Source organism: Leucopleurus acutus, assembly GCF_964270905.1.
Source record: "Leucopleurus acutus genome assembly, chromosome: 2".
Classification (NCBI taxonomy): Eukaryota; Metazoa; Chordata; class Mammalia; order Artiodactyla; family Delphinidae; genus Leucopleurus; species Leucopleurus acutus.
The window spans coordinates 181,447,499-181,472,831 of NC_139143.1; the positions used below are offsets into that span (position 1 = coordinate 181,447,499).

Sequence of the window (25,333 nt, forward strand, 5' to 3'; positions counted from 1 at the left end):
GGCATGTAACATGCTAATCAACGTTAAGGCCTTTTACAGATGAATTATACTATCTGGAGGTCTTGTGTTAATTTGCTTCATTATAAAAATTAAAATTGTAGGGCTTCCCTGGTGGCGCATGGGTTGAGAGTCCGCCTGCTGATGCAGGGGACACGGGTTTGTGCCCCGGTCTGGGAAGATCCCACATGCCGCGGAGCGGCTGGGCCCGTGAGCCACGGCCACTGAGCCTGCGCGTCCGGAGCCTGTGCTCCGCAACAGGAGAGGCCACAACAGTGAGAGGCCCGCGTACCGCAAAAAAAATATAAATAAATAAAAAATAAAATTGTAGAGAAAGACAAGCCAATTATAACCCCTGTCCATTCCTAAATTACAAAGTAATCTAAATCAAAAGTTCACCAACATTTGTGTCTCAATATCTCTATTCATAAACCTGGTATGTAGGTTTTATAGGCTGTTTTAATAAATAATTTAAGTAATCATTAAAATGCACTTAGCTAAGAAATGCTTAGTTTGGTCTTTGTTGGTTTGACCATCTACTAACAGTTGTTTAGACCATCTACTAACAGTTGTTCACATACTCAATATGCCTGACATAGAAATAAAAATATATTATGGCCAAATGTCAGTCAAAAACATTAGGAATAAAAGACAACGGTATAGCTTTTAACTATATAAAGTGATTATTCATGACTTTCCTCATTTAAAATGTTAATGTTTTGAAGTGGATTTCCTATCATAATTTTTTTATATCCAAGTTATTTCACACAGGACTCCAGACCAATATAAATCTAACTGAAAATAGTATTTCTACAATTTCATCGTACCAAATTTTCTCTAATATCAAAATATTTAATCCAGAAAGCATTTTTATTCAAAAATGAACCATGCTTTGGGACTTCCCTGGTAGCGCAGTGGTTAAGAATCCTCCTGCCAATGCAGGGGACATGGGTTTGATCCCTGGTCCGGGAAGATCCTACATGCCATGGAGCAACTAAGCCCATGCGCCAAAACTACTGAGCCTGCACTCTACAGCCTGCGAGCCACAACTACTGAAGCCCACATGCCTAGGGCCCGTGCTTCACAACAAGAGAAGCCACTGCAATGAGAAGCCCGCGCACCACAATGAAGAGTAGGCCCCACTCACTGCAACTAGAGAAAGTCCATGCACAGCAATGAAGACCCAACACAGCCAAAAAAAAATTTTTTTAAATACATTCATAATAAAAAATGAACCATGCTTTCTTTACATAACACGCACCATAAAGTCTTTATGTGTGTATATGTATATGCATATAATATGCGTAATAATGTGTATTTATATATGTATGTGTATATAATTAAGTATAAGTAACATGCAATCTTTACATATATAACAATCTAGAAACTACATACAGTTATAATCACTTGCTTTTTATTACACGGCATTAAATATCAATGAACCACAAAAAGAAAAAGGGGGAGAGAGTCAAATTGAAAGACAAATAGAAAATATTACCAACACAGTCAGATAAGAAAGAGAGCTATTTAAACAAATTCTGTACAAAGTATAGAATTTAAGTTGCTCAATCTCTCGTTCCCCAACAGTAGCAGAGAGGAAAGTAGAGTAACAAAATTCTACCTGTGGAGCGTACTGGAAGATTCTGAACCTTGATCCCAAAACTTTTACGGGGCTCATCTTTTTCCAGGGATGAAAGCAACTGGGAAGTGGGTGCTGGGACTGCTGCAGATTGAACTGATCGGGCTGGAGAGTCATCACTTGAACTACTGCTGGAATCAGTGCTACAGAAGGGGGGAAAAAAAACTTACGTGAAAAAATCAAACAGGAAATGAGTCGCATATAAAACTTCTTAAAATTAACAAATGGCAATAATTAAAAGGTCTAAATTTCAGATCTGGGATTTCTAGACACCCTACCTTCTCCACATCTATTTCATACTCTACCTTCAGAGATGGCAGAAGACAGCAAATACCAGCCTGGGAATGTGGAAGTAAAAGTAACAATCTTTTATCACCACATGCCACCGAAAGACCAATGTTTCGTTCTGTGCAAAATCTGAACAATTTTTTCCAAATGAAATATGACTAGTAAACACAAATGACTTAAGGGTAATATTAATAGAAGAGTGGATATATGGGTTTTGGATTCAGAGATCTCGATTCAAATCTTGGCTCAGACATACAGCATGTATCCTTGGACAAGTCACTTAACCTCTTGCTAAGCCTCAGTTTCTACATCTGTAAAATGGAAATAATAACACAAGGTTAAGAGTTTAAAAAAATAACACACAGGCTAACAGAGTTTGGAATATGACGGCAATCCATAAATGAAGTGGCAATGCTCTGTTACTATTACTGTTACTACTACTACCACCACCGCCTCATGGGTAAGTTAATCTTTAGGAAAAAATAGACATCCAAAATAATTTCCCAGGTAATTTAAATTTTTGAAGGACTAATAAAGAAATATAAGTTACTTGAGTCTTGTTAGTTTAGGCTCTTTGTGAATAATGTGGGAAATGAGAGGCAATGAAATTTAATTTCTCTCTTCAGTTTAATACAAACCTCTAAGGGAGAGACCGTCACAGTTGAAAGACAAGGAGAAAACATTACCAACATGGTCAGAACAAGTTTATTATGCCCAAGAACCATGTGAGAAATATTAAATTATTTCAGTACCGCATGTACAAGACTGCTACGGTTTTAAGTTCTTTTATAGCATTATCAAATACATTAATAAAAAGCTATTTACAGGTTTCTGAAATTCTGCTTCATACTCTCCCCTCCTTGCTGAGGAAGACTTAATCCTAAAAGCAAATAACTCAGGGCGGGGGGCGGGGAGTGCAGGCAGTTAATCCACTTTAGGCACACTCCGTAGAGGACAGGTTCAACAGTTTTTGTCATTTGCGCCCAGACTACAGCTCTCACATCCAATACAAACTCTAAACCAGCCAGATGAATAAGTCTAACTCCAGGATCTGAGACAAATTTGCTATCACTTTTTAAAAAAAGAAATACCATAAGAAAATAGAATTTACATAGCATTTTTATTTAGCTCTCACATGATAAGGCAAAAGATAAAAACTTTATGAAGTTACCAGAGCTTTCTGCAGTTTGAAACATAAAGAAATAAACCTATGCCAGTAAGAGCCAAAAGTAGATACCTGAGTTACAAAATACAAACTACTATGAGAAAAGCCTCAAGGTAGAACCACAAGTCATCATTGCCAAGCCTCCTAGAAATGACTCGGTTTCAATTTTCCCATCAATAAATTTTTTTCCGTATCATTAAGCAAAAGTAGTATTACTAGTACTAAGTGAATAGGACATTGTACTTTCTCAAATTAAGGGTTAACAAAATTAATTTATCTTCTGTTTTCAGCACAGAAAGAAAAAAATGTTCTACATGTATAACGTACTCCAAGCAATACAAGATTATTCATAAGGCCACCAGATGACTACAGTATAGAATATGTATGTGACTTATCAATTTAATTCCAAGGAATCATAAAATAACCATTAAGGAAAACACTTTAATTACAATACCACCAATAATATATACACCAAAATTCCTTAGCAGTAGTAGGTAAAGAAGTAAACAAATATGGGCAAGAGCAGAATTTCTGGGTACTAAAATAGTGAGCCAACAAAGTTCTGTTTAAGTCCATATTATAAAAATGCAAAGGAATCAATGGGAGCAATGATTTTAAAGTATAAAATAGTGACAGAAATTAGTTTTGCTATAAATGTCATCACACTTTTGGTGAATTCCCTGCTACCACACCAATTTTGAAACAAGATGTAAAATTTAACCGGCAGAAATATCTGTTGACCAATTTGAAGTTATAACTAAAAAGAAGGAAAGGTTTTTAAATAAATTATGAAGTGATAAAACGATACAACTTTTGAGTTCACATTTTAATATGCTAACCCAAAACTGCAATGTATATTTCCAGTGTAGTCTATTAAATGTACTATGGATTTTAAGGTCCTGAATCAAAACAGGGGCACAAATTTAGACCCCCAAATACTATTTTTTTTTTTTTTTTTTTTTTGGCAGTACGTGGGCCTCTCACTGTTGTGGCCTCTCCCGTTGCGGAGCACAGGCTCCGGACGCGCAGGCTCAGCGGCCATGGCTCACGGGCCCAGCTGCTCCGCGGCATGTGGGATCTTCCCGGACCGGGGCACGAACCCGTGTCCCCTGCATCGGCAGGCAGACTCTCAACCACTGTGCCACCAGGGAAGCCCCCACAAATACTTTTTAGTCCTATAAACTGAAAGAAAATCCAAGTGCCCAGAATATGTGTGTCAATTTTAACTTTAAAAAATCCTTATTTTCAGAATCTTGTTAAAACAGAAGAATCACAAGAATTCACCAAAATTTATGATATATAGTATTTTAGTTGTTTCTTAAAAGCCAGAAGTAGTTAATAAGAGGCTTTTCAATCTAAATTGTCTAAAGTAGTGGCAATGACGGTGCATCAACTAATAGTTTTAAGAAAGTGAACTTCAAATCTACCTGGCCACAAGAGGCACATGAAAATATCTCCAACATCGTTAATTATCAGAGAAATGCAAATCAAAACTTCAATGAGGTATCACCTCACACCGATCAGAACGGCCAGCATCAAAAAGTCAACAAATAATAAATGCTGAAGAGGGTGTAGAGAAAAAGGAACCCTTCTACACTGTTGGTGGAAATGCAGATTGGTGCAGCCACTATGGAGAAGAGTGTGGAGGTTCCTTAAAAAACTAAAAAGAGAGCTACCTTATGATTCTATAATCCCACTCCTGGGCATATATCTGGAGAAAACCATAATTTGAAAAAATACACGCACCCCAATATTCACTGAAGCACTATTTACAATAGCCAAGATATGAAAGCAACCTAAATGTCCATGACAGATGAATGGATAAAGAAGATGTGGTATATTTATACAATGGGATATTACTCAGCCATAAAAAAGAATGAAATAATGCCATTTGCAGCAACATGGATGGACCTAGAGATTATCATACTAACTGAAGTAAGCCAGACAGAGAAAAACAAATATATGATATCACTTATATGTGGAATCTAAAAAAAATATGATACAAATGAATTTATATACAAAACAGAAATAGACCCACAGACACAGAAAACAAACTTATGGTTACCAAAGGGGAAAGGGAGTGGACGGTTAATTAGGAGTTTGGGATTAACATATACACACTATATAAAACAGATAACCAACAAGGACCTACTGTATAACACAGTGATCTATACTCAATATTTTGTAATAACCTATAAGAGAAAAGAATTTGAAAAAAAAAGATATATATGTATGTATAACTCAATCACTTTGCTGTACACCTGAAACTAACACAACACTGTAAATCAACTTCACTTCAATAAAAAGTTTATAGGGACTTCCCTGGTGGCCCAGTGGTTAAGAATCCGCCTGCCAATACAGGGGACATGGGTTTGAGCCCTAGTCCGGGAAGATTCCACATGCTGCGGAGCAACTAAGCCCGTGCGCCACAACTACTGAGCCCACGCGCCTAGAGCCTGTGCTCTACAAAGAGAGAAGCCACTGCAATGAGAAGCCCGCACAACGCAACGAAGAGTAGCCCCCACTCGCCACAACTAGAGAAAGCCTGCATGCAGCAATGAAGACCCAGTGTCGCCCAAAATAAAAATAAATAAATTTTTTAAATAAATAAATAAAATAAAATAGACTTTGGAGCTTCCTCTCCAGAAGCAGACAACATCTTGAGGTATTTGGCTCTCCCAATATCATGGATGAAGATCTTTGTCTCCAATATGAAACCTTTATTCCGTTTGCCTTTTTGCCTCTTGCTTTTGCTCTCTGTAAATGCACAGAAAGACAATGTTCCTTAACTCTGGCAACTGCCTCTAAATCTACCACTAAGGCCATAGCTCCACAACAAAAGTCCCTAAAATTTCTTGCTAAGGTGGTTTTGGATAATAGCATTGCTTTCGATTACTTACTGGCAAAACAAGCCATAAGTCTGTGCCATAGCAAAAACCTCCTGCTATAACTGGATCACATCCTCTGATACTATAGCAAATACAGGAAATTAACAAACAAGCCTCTTGACTTAAAACAGGTTGATGGCCCTTTGGGTACATTCTTTGCTTTATTTGATAAGAACTTGTTTGGTTCATAGGGAGCCCTAAGGAGCATACTCAGTCTCTTGGTATTATCCGACTGACCGTCATCATTATAATCTCCCTGGTGGGCTATGTTCTCTCAAGGGTCTTAAATTCATGTCTGTAGCCATCAGCAATACATCAGATGGTCTCACTGCACTTGCAGAGAAATAAGATAAACAATGAGGTGAACAGCAAAAACAATTCTTCCACAAACCAGACTCATAACCTATGAGTTTCACGACGAGACAAAAACAACAACCTGATGGTGACCAAGAGTGGCACTATCACCAAATTTTTGGTTAAACTCTCCGATATGAGAGGAGGGCCAAAAGGAGGGGGGAATGTGTTAAATTAATTAAACAAGGAGACCATTAGACTGAGGTGGTTCTAATACCTTAGCAACCCTACATAAGCAAACTAAAACCTAAGCCTGTAACTGCCTCAAGGCTAAGAAATCAAACCTAAGGACAACCAATAACAAACAGCCAATGAGGCTTTTCCAAATAAGGCAAACGCTAAAGCTATAACTGATCAACTAATTTTTCTGCTTTGCTTTTCTCTATAAAAGCTTTTCCCGCAGCTCCTGTTGATGGAGCCCTCCTAACCATTTCCAGTTTGGCGCTGCCCAATTCAAATAGATATTTGCTCAAATAAACTATTAAAATTTAAAAGGAAAGAAAAAAGTTATGGTGAATTAATAAAATTTTCAAATTAAAGTTTAAATTTCTAATACGGCAAATGTCAATAGATATTACAAAGTAAACAAAAGCTCAATAATTTAAGAATGTAAAAGGGTCCTGAGCCCAGAAAGTTTAAACTAAAAACAAAAACCCCACTAGCTTAGTAGGCATTCTGATGTGATCTTAATTCCATTTTCAACTCTACCACTTCTGATACAACCTGAATTAAGTCTCTGTCTTTTTTGTTTTATAAGAAAATCAGGAAGGAAATACTCAACTGTTCAGTCTGGTAAGGTACCACATTTTGCCTCTCTAAACTTTAATTTCCCTAGTGGGTTACCAGACCTCATAACCTTCAAAGGTCCTGCTAACTCTAGGGTTCTATGACTCTCCATCTACCTCCAAACCTTCCAGCTCTGACAGCTCCACACCGTCCAACAAGGGAGAGAGGGGACCCTTTACAACTTGGCCCCAAACTAATTTTCTAGTCGCTTATTCTCATTCCCTTGTCACTCTTTAACCTACCCACTAATGATCTATCCACATAAGAGTATACCAGTTTTGGGAATTCCTTGGTGGCCCAGGAATGGCCACCAAGTGGTTGGGGCTCTGCACTTCCACAGCAGGGGGCATGGGTTCGATCCCTGGTCGAGGAATTAAGATCCCGCATGCCGCAAAGCGTGTCCAAAGCAAAAAAAGAGTATACCAGTTTCTAATCATGGGCACCCCCCTTTTTTTCTTATTAGATATAAGTTCTTGGTTAAATTACTTCCTCTCTAATACTTCACTTTCTTGTATGTAAATGGTGATAATACCTATCACTTGTGAGGGGCTATGGTGAGAATTTAATGAGTTTGTGATTGTAAAGTACTTAGCACTCTGCCTAGCATACAGCAAGAATATGAGAGCTCTTGTCCATACCTATTCCTATTGAAGACACCTTTCTGTCCCTCCCTGCTTGCCCTGCCTTCGAGGATTAGCTAGCTCCAGTGTTAACCTCCTGCTCTGCAGCTGTTCTTGACATTCCCACCCCGCCCCACAGCATTCATTGATTTCTTAGTTGTGTTTTCTAAGCCTCTTTTACTACAATGTCTATCTCAAACCCTTTCACTCTGTATTATAACTACTCCTTTACCAGCCTCCTAAAAGTCCAAGACTAGATTCATCTTTGTAAACAGAGCCTAGCATGGTGCCCAATATGTAATGGATGTGTGACTCCAGAAAGTTATTGATTTGAATTATCCAAGCAACTGAAATTAATGCCTAGGAAAGTACACCAAGCTCAATAAAATGAAGTATCTACTACATTCAGTATCTAAGAGTGAAAGGAACATTTCTGAGAAAATATTACTTTGTTGGAAACTGCAAAGTATGTCTTTCTTCTTTAATGTTAATGGCTGTTCTAGCCAAGACTCTAGGACTTTGACATATATTAATAACCTGACTGAAAAATCACTGGTAACTGTAAAAACAAAAACACTTCATGGATCCTGTCATCTAGAACTTGGTAGAAGATGATTTTTTAAAATAGACATTTTTCTGGGATGAAAGCAAAAGCACAATTATAACACATAAAACAGTGCTCTAAATATCTAACAAAGTCCAGAGTGTGGATTTTGCACTATTCAATTTCATTCATAAATCCTATAATTGTGAATACGTGCATCAGTGGCTCCCAACTGGGGCCATTTTGCGCCCCAAAGGACATTTTTGGTTGTCCAACTGTGGGTGGGTGGTGAAGTTTACTGCCATTTAGTGAGTAGAAGCCAGGGATGCTGCTAAACATCCTATGGTGCACAGGACAGCCCCACAGCAAGGAATTATCTGGCCTCAAAAGTGAATAGTGGGGGCTTCCCTGGTGGCACAGAGGTTAAGAATCCGCCTGCCAATGCAGGGGACACGGGTTCGATCCCTGGTCCGGGAAGATCCCACATGCCACGGAGCAACTAAGCCCGTGCACCACAACTACTGAGCCCGCGTGCCTAGAGCCCATGCTCCGCGACAAGCGAAGCCATGGCAATGAGAAGCCCGCACACTGCAATGAAGAGTAGCCTCCCCCTGCCGCAACTAGAGAAAGCCCACGCGTAGTAACTAAGACCCAACGCAGCCAAAACTAAATAAAATTAAATAAATTTATTATTTTTTTAAAGTGAATAGTACCAAGGTTGAGAAACCCCAGCCTACATGACCTTCTTTGACCGCTTTCCCTTCTTTTGAAAATCCAACATGCTAATATTAAGCTGCGATTCAAATGCAGGATCCTTACAGTCACTGTTCTTCCTTATTACTAATATATCACTTCATAAAAATCTTTGAATAAGTCCAAACTTACAGGGGAAAAAAAAAAAAAGGTCAACTTCTAAAGATTAGACTGAGAAGAAGCTGGGATCCAAAACGTTCCGATGTCACTCGATTCTGGCAAACGTGACAAAAAGAGAAACTGCAAATAGCTTTTTACAGTATGTGTTTTGCCATGTCAGTAGCAGGGTCAAAGTATCTGTAGACAAAACTATTTTATAATTTTGAACAAATAATGGGTGAAATATATAGTACTGCTACCCCTACTCTAGTAAGGCTTACATCAATGATAACTATTCCAATTCATGTTAAAATTGTTTCTCAGCTCAATAGCTTTGTTTACCCTCAAACTAGGGACTTAAGATGGTAGTTTAGTATCACAACTAGATTTTTTCTCATCAAGTACCATGGTCAGAGAATGAATAAAACTTCTATTCTGCATGAAGAGCTTAAGGGGGTATTTTGTCTTATAACTTTAAGACATTTTTAAATTTGCCTTTAAGAATGAAAACATAACTCAACAGCAAAAAAAAAAACAAAAACAAAAAAGCCAATCAACCAACCAGATGCAAAAATGGGCATCTTTGAACTTGAACAGACATTTCTCCAAAGAAGACATAAACGGCCAAGGCACACATGAAAAGATGCTCAACATGACTGTTATGGAAATTCAAATCAAAACAACAGCAAGGGTTTCCCTGGTGGCGCAGTGGTTGAGAGTCCGCCTGCCGATGCAGGGGGGACGGGTTCGTGCCCCGGTCTGGGAAGATCCCACATGCCGCGGAGCGGCTGGGCCGGTGAGCCATGGCCGCTGGGCCTGCGCGTCCGGAGACTGTGCTCCGGGACGGGAGAGGCCACAACAGTGAGAGGCCCATGTACCGCAAAAAAAACAAAAAACAAAAAACAGCAAGATACCATTTCACACTCATTAGGATGGCTATTATCAAAAAACAGAATATAACAGTGTTGGCTAGGATGTAAAGAAACTGGAATCCCTGTGCACTGCTGGTGGAAAAGTAAAATAGTGTAGACACTATAGAAAACAGTATGGTAGTTCCTTAAAAACTTACAATTGCCACAATTATTCAGCAATTCCACTTCTGGATATATAACAAAAAGAACTGAAAGCAGGTACTTGAATATTTGTTTACCCACATTCAGAGCATGTTTAACAGCCAAAAGGTAGAAGCAACCCAAGTATGTAGCGACAGATGACTGGATAAACAAAATGTGGTATCTATATACAATGCAATATTATTCAGCCTTAAAAAGGAAGAAAATTCGGCCATACACTAAAACTTGTATGAACCCTGAGGACATTATGCTAAGTGAAATAAGCCAGTCAGAAAAGGACAAATGCTGTATGATTCAGTTTTTTTGAGGGAACTACAGCAGTCAAATTCATAAAGACAGAAGGAATAGTGGCATAGCCTGGGGCTGGGGCAGAGGAGAATGGGAGTTGTTTAACGGAAAGATGAAAGGGTTCTAGAGATGAACAGTGGTGATTGCTGCACCACAAGGTGAATGTACTTAATACCACTGAACAGTACACTTAAAAGTGGTTAAAATGGTAAACTTTAGGGCTTCCCTGGTGGCACAGTGGTTGAGAGTCCGCCTGCCGATGCAGGGGACATGGGTTCGTGCCCCGGTCCGGGAAGATCCCACATGCTGCAGAGCAGCTGGGCCCGTGAGCCATGGCCGCTGAGCCTGCGCGTCCGGAGCCTGTGCTCCGCAACGGGAGAGGCCACAACAGTGAGAGGCCCGCGTACCGCAAAAAAAAAAAAAAAAAAAAAAGGTAAATTTTATGTTATTTTAACACACACATACAAACATGACCTAAGAAGTAAAGTACAAAATGAACTATTCTTCTTGGGACTTCCCTAGTGGCGAAGTGGATAAGACTCCGCACTCCCAATGCAGGGGGCCCGAGGTTCAATCCCTGGTGAGGGAGCTAGATCCCGCATGCATGCCGTGACTGAGAGTTCACGTGCTGCAACGACGGAGCCCATGTGCCACAACTAAGGAGCCCACGGGCCACAACTAAGACCGGCTCAACCAAATAACAAATAAATGAATAAATTAATTATTTAAAAACAAACAAAAAAAACCAAAAACGAACTGTTCTTCTCTTTGCCCCTTAGAAAAAAATGAGATTCCAAACCAGTCAATGTAACAGGCTACCTGCTGGGTTTTGTCAATAAGGCTCTGCTGAATCAAAAGGTCTCACAACCTGGCTTATCAAGGTAAAAGTTCCTCAGAAATGATTTCAGAGAAATGAGTCAGCTCTAACTGGTGATTCTGCAACTACTGCAAAAGAAACGGGGAAAGCACTTTAGGACTCGACTGTATAAATGATAAATTAAACTCTTTAGAGCCAAAGTTAATGAAAAGTTGCCTAAATTCTTGGTATTTAGGATACTTATTGAGAAAAACTGTATTAATATATTAAACAGTGAAAATGCATTTTTAAAATTATGGAACCAATATTTTAACTTCAATTTTGTTTTGGTCCACATATTTCTTCTTCTATCATTAGAAACCACAAAGACTTCTAATGGGAAAAGATCTGATTTAAAAAATTATGACTAAATAAATTAATAGAGTGAAACTGACAACAGAGGAAGTTTTTTTCTCCTAGTTTTTTCCATCATTTATCTGTTTTTTCTAATTGAAGTATAATTGATTTACAATGTTGTGTTAGATTCAGGTGTACAGCAAAGTGATTCAGTTATTTATATTCTCTTTTTCATATTCTCTTCCACTATAGGTTACTACAAGATATTGAATACAGCTCCCTGTGCTATACAGTAGGTCCTATTGTTTATCTATTTTATATACAGTAGTGTGTATCTGTTAATCCCAAACTCCTAATTTATCCCCCCCCTCCTTTACCCTTTGGTAGCCATAAGCTTGTTTCTATGTCTGTGAGTCTATTTCTGTTTTGTAAGTTCACTCGTATCATCTTTTTAGATGCTACACATAAGTGATATCATAAGATATTTGTCTTTCTCTCTCCGACTTACTTTGCTTAGTATAGTAATCTCTAGGTCCATCCACATTGCTGCAAGTGGCATTATTTCATTCTTTTTTTATGGCTGAGTAATATTCCTAAGTGTGTGTGTATAAGTCTTCTCTTAATAGAAACAGGTAGAAGCAGAAAGAGAGCCATAATCCACCAGCAGTATTTTTTCCTTTCACTGCAATCAGTTTTTATTGCTGATATAAAAAAAAATAATTTATTTCCTAAGGATTTCTAAGTATAACAGAAAATCTAGACCTCAAAAATTAACTTTTCTTGAGTTCTAGTGGCCTTCCCCTGTGAGCATTTATAAATATCAAGCATGCCTAAACCTTAGACAGGTACTGGCTCCATTTTATAGGCAGATAAGATTAAACATGTTCAGTGTTCATGGTCACTAAAGTGGTGGTAAATTCAACCACAGTAATTAAAATAATTGGTTTTATTTATCTTCCTATTCTAAAGTCCAATAGTTTACATAAATGAAGGAAAAAACAAAATCATTAAAAGACAGGTTTTTAAAGAGCACCTTATTTCGGTGGAAAATACTGTTTAAAATTAAGTGTAAATATGCTATGTGTGGTTATGCACAAGTAACTCTTTGGGATGCAATTACAGCTACAAGTTAATGTTTTTAAGCTTACTACTATTTTTAGTAGAATTAAAAGGAATATGGAAATAGTTTATCTATAGGATGACTGCTGGATAATTAAAGGTTACCCAAAAAAAAGCCTGAAGGAATATTTTTCAGTCTTAAAAAGGAAGACAGGACTTCCCTGGTGGTGAAGTGGTTAAGAATCCACCTGCCAACACAGGGCACACGGGTTCGAGCCCTGGTCCGGGAGGATCCCACATGCCACTGAGCAACTAAGCCTGTGCACCACAACTACTGAGCCCACATGCCTATAGCCCGTGTTCCACAACAAGAGAAGCCACTGCAATGAGAAGCCCAAGCACCGCAATGAAGAGTGGCCCCCGCTCGCCACAACTAGAGAAAGCCCGCGCACAGCAACGAAGACCCAACGCAGCCAAAAATAAATAAATAAATAAAATAAATTATTTTAAAAAACACGGAAACTTAGACCTAATTTTAAAATATATATATAGTTAAAATGGTAATTTCACATTATGTATATCTTTACCACAATTTTTTAAAAATTGAAGGCTTACAAGTTTTTGGCATTAAAAGCATAATTTCGTGGTTTCAAATCTAAGTATTCTAATAACAATAGCAAAAATGGAAAGCGGCTACTATGCTCTTATAAATCTATCACTAAGAATCGCGTGGCGTATTTGCTGGTGGGCTTTATGGGACTCTAAAAAATTCCCTAGTTAACTTTAAGAATTATAAGATGATGGGTTAGCAGAGACCTAGTCACAAAGTGCAGCTTACCATTTTTTTTTTTAAACAGGTTTTTGGGGGCAGATATGTGATCAGATTCAGCTACTGACAGATTCTGCTAAGTACAAAATTCACAGAGGATAAAGTGAAAAAATTATTTTTCTACATATTCTGTGTCCAAAACACAGCCCTTAGGGCCAAGCGTACTTCTGTCTTAAATTCCAAAGAGCCTAGGCCTGCAGTGTCATTACATTCTTGGCAATCCCTTAAGACTCACAAAACCTGCTACTCAGGTAACTCAAAGCAAAAACCATCAAACATGCAGGCGCCCTAGAAGTAATAAGCAGATATAACATACCTGCCTAAGGAACAAGAAATCTTTCTGTATGGCAGCAAAGCCCTTAGAACATCCATGGGATGGATGCCTCACTCAAGGGACAAACTCAGGAGAAATCTAAACTGTTAATTGTAACAGCGGGATTTCTTACTTCTTTAACTACATGCAGTATAAAAACTAGATATATTTCTCATATGAACAACTAAATGGTTTAAAAGGCATAAACCAAGAAAGCATACAGATCATGTGAAACCGTTCTGTTGTCGTTGTTGTTAAGTTCCAAATGGTTATGTACAAATGCCGTAGCCTTTACCAAACCTGCAAGTAAATCTGAACTTTGGGTTTTGCGTTTTTCCAATTTAACTTGGTGCTAATTACATCTCCTTACTATCCAGAATAAAAAAGTTTGCTATTTCCCACTTCTGAACTCTTTGTTAAGGCAGCTCCATACTCAAGAGGTTAGAAGGGCACCTAACTCCCCACCAGGAAGCCTAAAGCCACCCACTGTTTGATGCACTTGTTTAATTATTTATAAATGACTTCAAATTACTCACTAAGAAACTCCAACCTAAAGTCCTTCTACTTAAACAACTCCTCTGCAGTTTCTTCCAGTGGAAACAAACACAAAGCTACACTCCAAATGGCTCCAACCACCATGACACAGCACATTCAGGAAGCTACTGTGCCCCTCCCCACACAATCAAAAATAACATTCAAAGAACCATGGAACTCCCCAGGTGTGGTTACATAAATCATATCTAGAAGCAAGACGAGCATCTATAAAATGTGTGTCTTAATCTAATTCCAACACCAGAACTCCATGCCTGTTAATAGACACATTTTAAACCTCTATCAAAAGTATTAGCCATCACTTCAAAATTACCTTCAGATTAAGGGGTTGTGTGTGTGGTTTTTTTTTTTAATTAAAAAAAATTACTCTGGTTAAGATGACTTAATTTTCTTCTTGGGGGATTAAACTAATTTATTTGGGGACTTAAATATTAAAGTTTTTCAACAGCTGAGACATTCCCTTGGCCACCCTGGAAATCAACATGCATTTTAATATTTTAGCCTGACCAATCCTAAATTTGTTAAAGACAGAATCTGCAAAATAGTTCAATATATATTTTAAGCTTACAAGTCCCAAGAACTTTTTCCATTAATCCATAATTTCAAAAGAGTAGAAGGGTGTTGAGAATAAAATAGTGGACTCTATTCTTTAAACAAAATGAAAAGCAGTAAATGGACACACAAATTACTCCATGACATTCTATTTTGACAGAGCTCATTTCTATTCTGTGCTGTCCAACAGAAATTTAATAGAAGTCAAAAATGTAATTTAAAATTTTTAAATAGCCACACTTCAAAAAGTAAGGGACTTTTACCCACTGGTGGTCCAGTGGGTGAGAGTCTGCATTCCCAATGCAGGGGCCAGGGTTCAATCCCTGGTCGGGGAACTAGATCCCACATACATGCTGCAACTAAGAGGTCCACATGCCGCAACTAAGAGGTCCGCATGCCGCAACTAAACATGCCACAACGAAGATCGCAAGTGCTGCACTAAGATCCGGCACAGCCAAAATAAATTAAATGTAAAAAGTGAGAACAGGTGAAATTTAATAACGTATTTTATTTAATGTAGTATACTTGAAATATTATCTCAACGTAAAAACCAGTAATACTTTTTTTTGTGTGCTATATCATCAAAATTCTGTATTTTTAAAAATAGTTCTACTGGGGCTTCCCTGGTGGCACAGTGGTTAAGAATCCTGCCAATGTAGGGCACAGAGGTTCAATCCCTGGTCCAGGAAGATCCCACACGCCGCGGAGCAACTAAGCCCAAGTGCCACAACTACTGAAGCCCACGCACTCTAGAGCCTGTGAGCCACAACTACTGAGCCCGCGTGCCACAACTACTGAAGCCCATGCGCCTAGAGCCCATGCTCCGCAACAAGAGAAGCCACCGCAATGAGAAGCCCACGCACCACAATGAAGAGTAGCCCCTGCTCGCTGCAACTAGAGAAAGCCCGCGCACAGCAACAAAGACCTGACGTAGCCAAAAATAAATAAAATTTTTAAAAGTATAAAAAATAAATAAAAAAGGGGCTTCCCTGGTGGCGCAGTGGTTGAGAGTCTGCCTGCCGATGCAGGGGACGCGGGTTCGTTCCCCGGTCTGGGAAGATCCCACATGCCGCAGAGTGGCTGGGCCCGTGAGCCATGGTCACTGAGGCTGCGTGTCCAGAGCCTGTGCTCCGCCACCGGAGAGGCCACAACAGTGAGAGGCCCGCATACAGCAAAATATAAATAAAAGTATACAGTAGTTTTTAGTATATTTATGGAATTATGCAATCATCACCATAATGTAACTTTGGTACATCTGCATTGCCCCAGAAAGAAACCTCATACCTATTAGCAGCACTCTCCATTCTCTTCCATCCTCAGCCTTGGTAACCACTAATCTACTTTCTGTCTCTGTAATTACCTATTCTGGACATTTTACATAAAGAGAATCATATGATTTGTACCATCTTCTTTCACTAAGCATTTTTTTGAGGTTCATCCATGTTATAGTGTGGATCAGTACTGGTGCACAGACTAGCCAAATTTCAAGCGCTCAACAGCCACATGTGGCTAGTGGATACAGTACTGGACAATCTAGTTCTAGAACCAGAAAGCTCCCCAATAAACAAGCATATCAGCCTTAAATAAGAGACCATGTTAGGAACTTCCCTGGTGGTCCAGTGGTTAGGATTCCAAGCTCCCAATGCAGGGGGCCCAGGTTCGATCCCTGGTTGGGGAAATAAGATCCCACATACCGCAACTAGGCTCAGGTGCCACAACTACTGAGCCCATGTGCCACAACTAGAGAGCCCTCATGCCACAACTACTGAGCCCGTGCACTCTGGAGCCCACGCATCACAACTAGAGAGAAGCCCACAAGCCACAATGAAAGATCCCATGTGCCGCAACTAAGACCCAACGCAGCCAAATAAATAAATATTAATAAATTAATTAATTAAATTAAAAAGAGTGTAACTCAGATTCTTAGGAAAAACCAACTCTGTTTTGCAAAGTTAATTTTAAAATATATTTCACTATCTTGTCTACCTGGAAAGAGGAAGTTCATTCATCCTACAAAGTAGACTTTTAGGAAGACGTTCCACAGAAATGACTTTATACAATTTGTAGCAGCAGGAAACCCTAACAGCATTTAGATTAAGTAATGACTAATAATTTAAGTAAATAAATTATCAGAGGGTGCTCTTTCCATTTTCTCATAGGAGAAGCAATCACAAAACTATCCTTTAGGGCTTCCCTGGTGGCGCAGTGGTCGAGAGTCCGCCTGCCGATGCGGGGGACACAGGTTCGTGCCCTGGTCCGGGAAGATCCCACATGCCGCAGAGCGGCTGGGCCCGTGAGCCATGGCCGCTGAGGCCGTGCATCCGGAGCCTGTGCTCTACAACGGGAGAGGCCATGGCAGTGAGAGGCCCGCGTACTGCAAAAAAAAAAAAAAAACAAAAAAAACCACCTACCCTTTATAGATAAAGGCAAGCACTTAGGTTGTAGTCTAAGATACAGATTTTTTTAAAAAAAAATTAAGGAGAGGGTGTGGGTAATGAAATCTTGGCTAATTCTGAGCTTCAGAAAATGCTAATGTTTATTTTAAAATGAGAACACCACATTTTCCTTTAGTTCTGTGCATGGATGATCCCTTTGTTCAGGGCAGGGTAAAATTATACCATGACTTCTGAGAATTACCATAGAAGGCCTCCAAGTGAAAACAACCCAAAAAGGATAAAAGAGAATAACAAGGTCTCTGAAACTGCTCTGAGCAAACTTTCACTGTAAGTAAAAAAGACTAACAGAGGTTTCAATGTCATTCCAAAAGTTTAAAACATAAGCAAGGTTATAGGAACTTACATTTTCTATATAGCCCTGGCGCTGATAAAGACAAAAATAAATGTACCCCTTTATTTGTGGCTTTAATATTTCTTAGTGACTTCCGAGTGTTCTCTGATCAGGAATTAGGCCACGTTTAACTCCCTTGTCAAAGAAGAAAGCTGACAGAGAGGCTATGCACAAAGCAGTCATGACACTAAAAATATGCCAATTTAAGCATTTTTTAAAGAGTTTGCTTCTAAATCAAATACAATCTAGCATAGCATTTTTAATTTTAAAGTTTGTTGTTTAGGACTTTAATGTGAATTACTTTTTGTTAATTTTTAAGGCAACATTTTAAAAATTTACTTCAAGGTTAAATTAAAGCTCACAAGATACCAAGTCACAAGTTTACCCCAGAAACCTATTTTCATTCCTTCCACCTAACAATCAATCAAACCAAAATAAACTCCAGCACAACCCCAGCGGAAAGAATGAAAAGGGGCATGGGAGAGAGTTCTTTACTGCAAACAGACTAACAACTAAAAGCAAGTTCCTGGGGAACTTTGGTAATTAATTAATTTTTTGGTAATAAATTCTTTAATACTAAACGCAGACCATGCTGTGATGTACCCAAGCAGCAGCATGACAGAAGCTGTTTTTCAAGCCTTAGTTTCTAAGGGGCGTAAGACAGAAAGTTACAGTTAAAGCAAGGGAGTAATAAGGGAAAGATGCACTGAAAATAGTAGCATTCACACCAGCTTCCAGCCTTCGGCTCCTCAATCCTTTATTTGAAGTGCCTCCTTCCCATGAACAAACCCAGGTTAACTGGCACCCACTTCACAGCCTCTACTCCCCTAAGCAGCCGGTCACAGTGCGCAAGCCCCACTCCCTGGGCTGAGGGCCAGGCAAAAACTCTGGCAAAATAAGGAAGCCTCTGGGAGGTGGCAAGCAGCCAACTCAAACTGGATGATTCCAGTTTAGTCTGGTTTCAGTCACAAACAAGCAGTTCCTAGCTTTCCCCACCATATTCAGAGGCACTGGCTGCTCAGGCGGCGCACAATGAACTCTCCTCATTTATTCTCAGATCTAAGCCTACCTCATTCTCATTTCCCTAGCAGCAGAGGCTCGAAATGAAAGCAAGGTTCCCAGTACAGCAAATATGGGTCAGTCCCGCACTTGTTTCCGAAGCCAACTGCCCATTCCGCACAGAATGCTAAAACTGGTAACAACTACACCTCTCAAAAGCCTTACTGAAATGCTGTACTTGACAAAAAAGGAAAACCAGAAAGGAACTAGTCTGATTTATAAATCTCCATAATGAAAGTTAAGCCCACCAGAGCAATTAGAAAGCAAACACTTCCATTTTCCATATTTAGCACAAAAAAAGGCTTGGCTGGCTAACATGACCCCAAAAGGCAGAAGTGTGTAGCTTACTGCCCAGTAACAAACTATACAGTAGCCTACAAAGGAATGTTGTTTCCAAAATATGGGCTCCTCATTTTGCCTGCCACTGATGAGAATGGAAAAGAATACTACCAATAAAATAAAAATAGGGACTTCCCTGGAGGTCCAGTGGTTAAGACTCACGCTTCCAATGCAGGGGGCATGGGTTCGATCCCCGGTCGGGGAGCTAAGATCCCACATGCCGTGCGGTGCAGCCAAATAAATAAATAAAAATAAAAATTTATGTATACATTAATATATATGGGGGGTGTATTTCTCTTCAAAGCACACACGGCTAAACAGAAATTATCTGTCTACTATTCATTATTATAGATAAGATCACCTTTGATGCTAAAACTTCAGACAAATGTGTTTTTATGAGTAAGCACTGCAATGATCACCAAAAAACCCACTAATTATTAACTCCTTTAACAACTTTAAGAAACTGACTCTTACTTCATATATGTATTTGTTAAAACTGGTGCCATATCTGACAGGTTCTAGCACGTAATATATATCATAACAAATTATACAGCCAGGTAATAAAATGAGCATTCCTTCCCCCAATCAACATTCTAAATAAGCAGACTTTAAGAGAAATGGAAAGTACACTGTCACTATCACTCTGATACATGCATTGCAACCTTATCCAATAACCACCGGGAACTACATTTTCAGCTTCATCCATGTTCTTCCACAAAGCTTCAGAATGACAGCAATTTTGAAAATTTTTCTATATGAATTTGAAAGGAAGTCCTCTCTCATAAACTAAATGAACTGCAAAACTTCCTCATGAAATCAGACAAAAGGATATTTGAATAAAATTCCCCCTCTAAGAAATCTAAAACATCTAGATCAGGACGTCCCTGGTGGCGCAGTGGTTAAGAATCCTCTTGCCAATGCAGGGGACACGGGTTCGATCCCTGGTCGGGGAAGATCCCACAAGCCGCGGAGCAACTAAACCCGTGCACCACAACTACTGAGCCCACACGCCACAACTACTGAAACCCGCACACCCTAGAGCCTGTGCTCTGCAACAAGAGAAGCCACCGCAATGAGAGGCCGCGCACCACAATGAAGAGCAGCCCCCACTCACCGCAACTAGAGAAAGCCTGCCCACAGCAACAAAGACCCAATGCAGCCAAAAATAAATAAAAATAAAACGTCTAGATCATTCACAAAATGATTAGTAGAATTGGTCTTTGTTAAAAAAGAAAAAGATTAGGGACTGTCGTCGTGTTAATCCTTATTTAGTTAAAAGGGTCACATTCCCTTTTAACTTTTAACTGTTGTAAAAATCCAGAATTTGGTCAATATTCTAATTACTATTTAACTATAATTCAGGTAAAATATTCTTATATTGTCTAACAGAAAAAAATTAATACGGTTATAGACAACTTTTGATATATTTAATTTATTTATTTATTTATTTTTGCAGTGCGCGGGCCTCTCACTGTTGTGGCCTCCTCGTTGCGGAGCACAGGCTCCGGACACGCAGGCTCAGCGGCCATGGCTCATGGGCCTAACTGCTCCGCGGCATGTGGGATCTTCCCGGACCGGGGCACGAACCCGTGTCCCCTGCATCGACAGGCAGTCCCTCAACCACTGCGCCACCAGGGAAGCCCTGATATATTTTACTCAAAACATATAAAAGAAATATACAAACAAGTTCTACAAATAATACCAGCAACAAGAAATACTTTTCATTTCCCTTTCAATAAAAAGTAATTATTCTAATGCAAAGCTAATATACTGGACAAGAGATGGGCATAAAGCATGCCATTATCTTAATACGGCATCAGAGTTGAAAAGTCTGATTGCCTGCAGGTCTATAGGCTTTTCTTATTACATTAAACAAACACCACAAAGACTATTTCACATGCTTGTTTTCCTGTCCTGGAACTGATACTGTATGTGTGTCTTTTTCTCCCACTTCCTGTCTCCAAGCTTCTTCCTTATATATTCCAACTTATGAACCCAGGCCCTGGGCAGTGAAAGCATGGAGTCCTAACCACTGGACCACCAGGGAACTCCCTACATACAGTTTTTAAATCAACTTATTTCAATTCTTAAAATCTACTTAAGAAGAAAGCTTGCTCTAAAATTCTGATTTTTTTCAAACAGGTAAACTAAGCACAATTTAAGGCCACAGGGCTTACTGAAAGCCACAGAGACAAGAGACAATGAGATGTCACCCACTACAGTTATTTTCATGTAGTTTTTCTGTGCTTACTCCTACTACATTTATTTTAAGCGTTTCCAACTAAATGCCTATTTCTGTGATTAGAAAGAATGAAAGTCTGTAGTTACTTGACATATTCTTCTTTAGACAAACCAAAAGGATTCAGAGGAACAAAAAGAAAAAGGCTGACAAGACACCTCCAAAATTTTTAAGGGGGCAGAAGATGGGGTTGCCTTTGATAAAACTGTAAAGATGCACCTAGCCATAGACACCCAGGTTAATTTAATTACATGTTAACTCTTAATTAGACATATGTAGATTTTGTTTTGGATTAGCCACAGCCAATGTTTAATCCAAACTGGCTCTATTTTTGGGACTCCATACAACCAGCTATTGTATTTCATAAATTTGGTGCAAAAAATAAGCAATATATGTTAAACAAATAGATGGCTGAATATAAACTCAAAAGTTAACTTTAGGACTTCCCAGACGATCCAGTGGTTAAGACTCCACACTTCCAATGTAGTGGGCGCAGGTTCGATCCCTGGTCGGGGAGCTAAGATGCCACATGACTCACAGCAGGGCCCCCCCCTCCAAAAAAAAGTTAACTTTATCTAAACTGAAAGAAGATTTAGGGAAGTAATCTACTGAGGGGGAAGGGATAAAATAGAAAAGGTTTTGGATTATCCAAATCTCAACTCCCTCCCATTACTTTTTCATCCATTTCCCCTCATTCATTCTGTAAACCTTTACAGGATATAGAATCAAGGGCTAACTGCAGCTCCAAAGGAGCCAGGACCCCTTTTCAGCAATCTGGTGAAGTCTATGGACTCCTTTTCAGAATAATGTTTCTAAATGCATAAAATAAAATAAATAGGAATTAAATGGAAACAAATTATACTGACACAGTTATTAAAATGTTTTAAAATTTTGTGATACAGTAATGTCTTTATTACATTAAATAACAATACCTAACACTGAGTTTAATAACAATTTCCCAGTCATGATTAATATAAGCCCAATTTTGAGATCTCTGCAACTATAATAATCATAAATTACCTGTGTATTTATACTGAGAACAAAGTCAGTCATACTGCTAATCTACTGTTTTTTTGTTGGCTACTTTCATATAATGGGAGGCAATGCTTAATTCACTTTCAGGTTAGTGAAAAGATGTAATTTTTTCCCCTGCATCTAAATTCAGGGACCAAAAAAATAATAATAATAAAATTTAAAAAGGGAATTCCGTGGCAGTCCAGTGCTTAGGACTCCGCACTCTCACTGCTGAGGGTCTGTGTTCAATACCTGGTCAGGGAACTAAGATCCCACCACAAGCTGCGCAGCACAGCCGGAAAAAAAAAAGGTTCAGGGACCCTGAGCCAGCCTAATCATCTTTGGCTGTGATCAAAGTAAACAACGGAGGGCTTCCCTGGTGGCGCAGTGGTTGAGAGTCCGCCTGCCGATGCAGGGGACACGGGTTTGTGCCCTGGTCTGGGAAGATCCCACATGCCGCGGAGAGGCTGGGCCCGTAAGCCATGGCCGCTGAGCCTGCGCGTCCGGAGCCTGTGCTCCTCAACAGGAGAGGCCACAACAGTGAGAGGCCCGCGTACCGCAAAAAAAAAAAAAAAAAAAAAAGTAAACAACGGAGAAACAAATCTCAATTAAAATTACTTTAAGATAGTAGGAAAGGATATTATGAACTAATTTAATTTCAATAAATTCTTCAACTCCTGTAGCCTGAATTAAAACAAATTCTTAACAACATGATAGAAAAAAAGAACTGACAGGGAACTACAGAAATAAAATACGTTCAACTTCAATCAAGGACTTAAAATAAATGCTTCTGTGGAATTTATGTATTTAAATTTTTATGTTGAAAAGCAAAGGGACTCCCTAAATGACCAAGGCAGAGAAAGAAAACAGACATACAGCAGCAAAGGGCTGCACACAGGAAAGTGTGTAACATTAAGCCCCCCTCCTCCCCCGAACTTCTCACCAGCTAAATACTGTGAATAGTTTGGCAGAAACATTAAGTGTATCATTTATAAGGACTTCACAACTAGACTCTCATCAATCCCACATTTAGTCATTTGAAATGCACTGCTAGGAATCTGTTCACCAAAGCTGTAACAATTAAGGGGGATGGAGGATGATTAATTTCCCAGTCATACAGACAGAATAGAAACTTGTTTTTATAGATAAAACAAGCTATATTTTGTCTACTATTACATGTTGCTTTTAAACATTTTTAAGGACTTGGAATGTCACCATTTCACAATCAAGTTTTAGAGATTACAAAAAAGAACTTAGTTCTTCCAAAGGGCATTAAACATTCTGAGTTGACATAACACCTCAAAATAGTACATTCTAAAATCAATGTAATTATAGAGGAAAAGAGGACATCTGATAAAAGGGGGGATGAACCCAGGGATAATGGATATACTCTGAACACCAAAGGATTTTATTTCTCTGTACTTGCTTCAATCACAATATAATGACCAAATCTTTTAACTATTTACATCAATTTTGCTTTTACCTTCCTATTAGCTAAGAATTGTATCTAAGTATTTCAACTATTTGAACACGTACTCAGAGAAGGGCAATAAAAACACTTGGTGGGCTCTGCAATGTGCACAAAGGAAGACCTGGCCCTGTTCTTACAGGATGACACCAAAAGGCCCATCATTTGTTCATATCTTCAAAAAAATTGATGCTGTTTTTCATAAATCAACATAATCTGATTCTTAATACAATGTCCCTTCCGCTCTTCCCAAGTTAGGCACTCTCATAGTCCAAGTTTATCTTCTCTGAAATACTGGAAGAGTCTCCTAACTGGAATCTCTGTCTTTCCTATTCTAAGTTCCCAGATGCCTTCCTAAAGCAGATCTCAACAAGATATTTCCCTTCTCAATCCTTCAACGGCTCATCTCTGCATAAAGAAAAAACCCCAAAAACATTAGCGTGGTTAAGTCATACTAAATTATTTGCTGTTCTCAAAACATTCTTCCACCCACTCGTATCTCTTCAAGTTGTTCCTTCTGCTCACAATGTTCCCTGTCTAGCCTAAAATTCGTCTCTTCTTGTTGAAGAGAAGAATACATATCCTTCACAGCCCTAAATCATAAAAACTGCCAGCCCTAAGTATGGATCAGGCAGCTGACAGAAGAGAAAATATCCTCTACGGTTGTAATTTAGTCCCCATGTAGATTTTCCAAGCTCATCCTGCCTTTGTGGCAGTTATCTTTCTAAATGTAAATATTCAGAAGCATATAACTGTTTCTTTTGATTATGTAAACAGGGAATTATCTCCATCAAATTCATCAGATCACCTCTGGGTTCAAGCTTCTGAGCCCACAATGCCAAGGGCCAGATCTCAAACCACTGTAACTCCCACCAAAGTACAATGCCATCCTGAAAGCCGTGAATTATGTTTCACCTCTAACTTCTATATTTCCACAATTGGTTGACTTCTCAAAAAGGTTTGATCCAGTGGAATGCAGTGCCATTCCTTTAATGAGGTAGGTTTGGGGAAAATGACTAAAAACTTGAGTATCTTAGACAATTCTACGTAGAAGAAAGTGAATCATGACAAGATTTTATAATCAGTTTATAGAATTCAAATGAATACTGTCAATCATTTAACTCAATAATATACCAAATGAAACCAAAAGTTAAGGGTTTTACCCATGTCACAGAGCTGCAAAGCTGAAGCCAGAAACTAACTCTCCTGACTTCCTAAACTAAGTGCTTGTTTCATTATAATATGCTACATCTTCTAGAATGTTTGAATTATATCTAGATAGACAGAGATATAAAATGTTTCCATTTATTATTTTGAATTTGAAAATTTAGGAGGCCTAAAAGGAGCCATTTATCAATTCCATGATCATTTACTTTCCTTAAATTAATTCTAAACAGGCAATACTAAAGGAAAAATAATCTGGGCATTTTTAATCAGGTTGAAGAATCTGTATCTTGCAAATTTAAAACACACAC

The 25,333-nt window shown here is 38.9% G+C and overlaps 1 protein-coding gene across 1 annotated transcript in view; it reads right to left on the bottom strand.

Moving 5' to 3' along the window:
- The window catches only part of SPEN (spen family transcriptional repressor), an 81,076-nt gene that overhangs the window by 26,247 nt on the left and 29,496 nt on the right, over positions 1-25,333 (bottom strand). Inside the window, exon 4 of the mRNA XM_082865349.1 lies at positions 1,619-1,779. Coding sequence (XP_082721475.1) covers positions 1,619-1,779 — 161 coding nt within the window. The remainder of the gene's footprint in view (positions 1-1,618; positions 1,780-25,333) is intronic.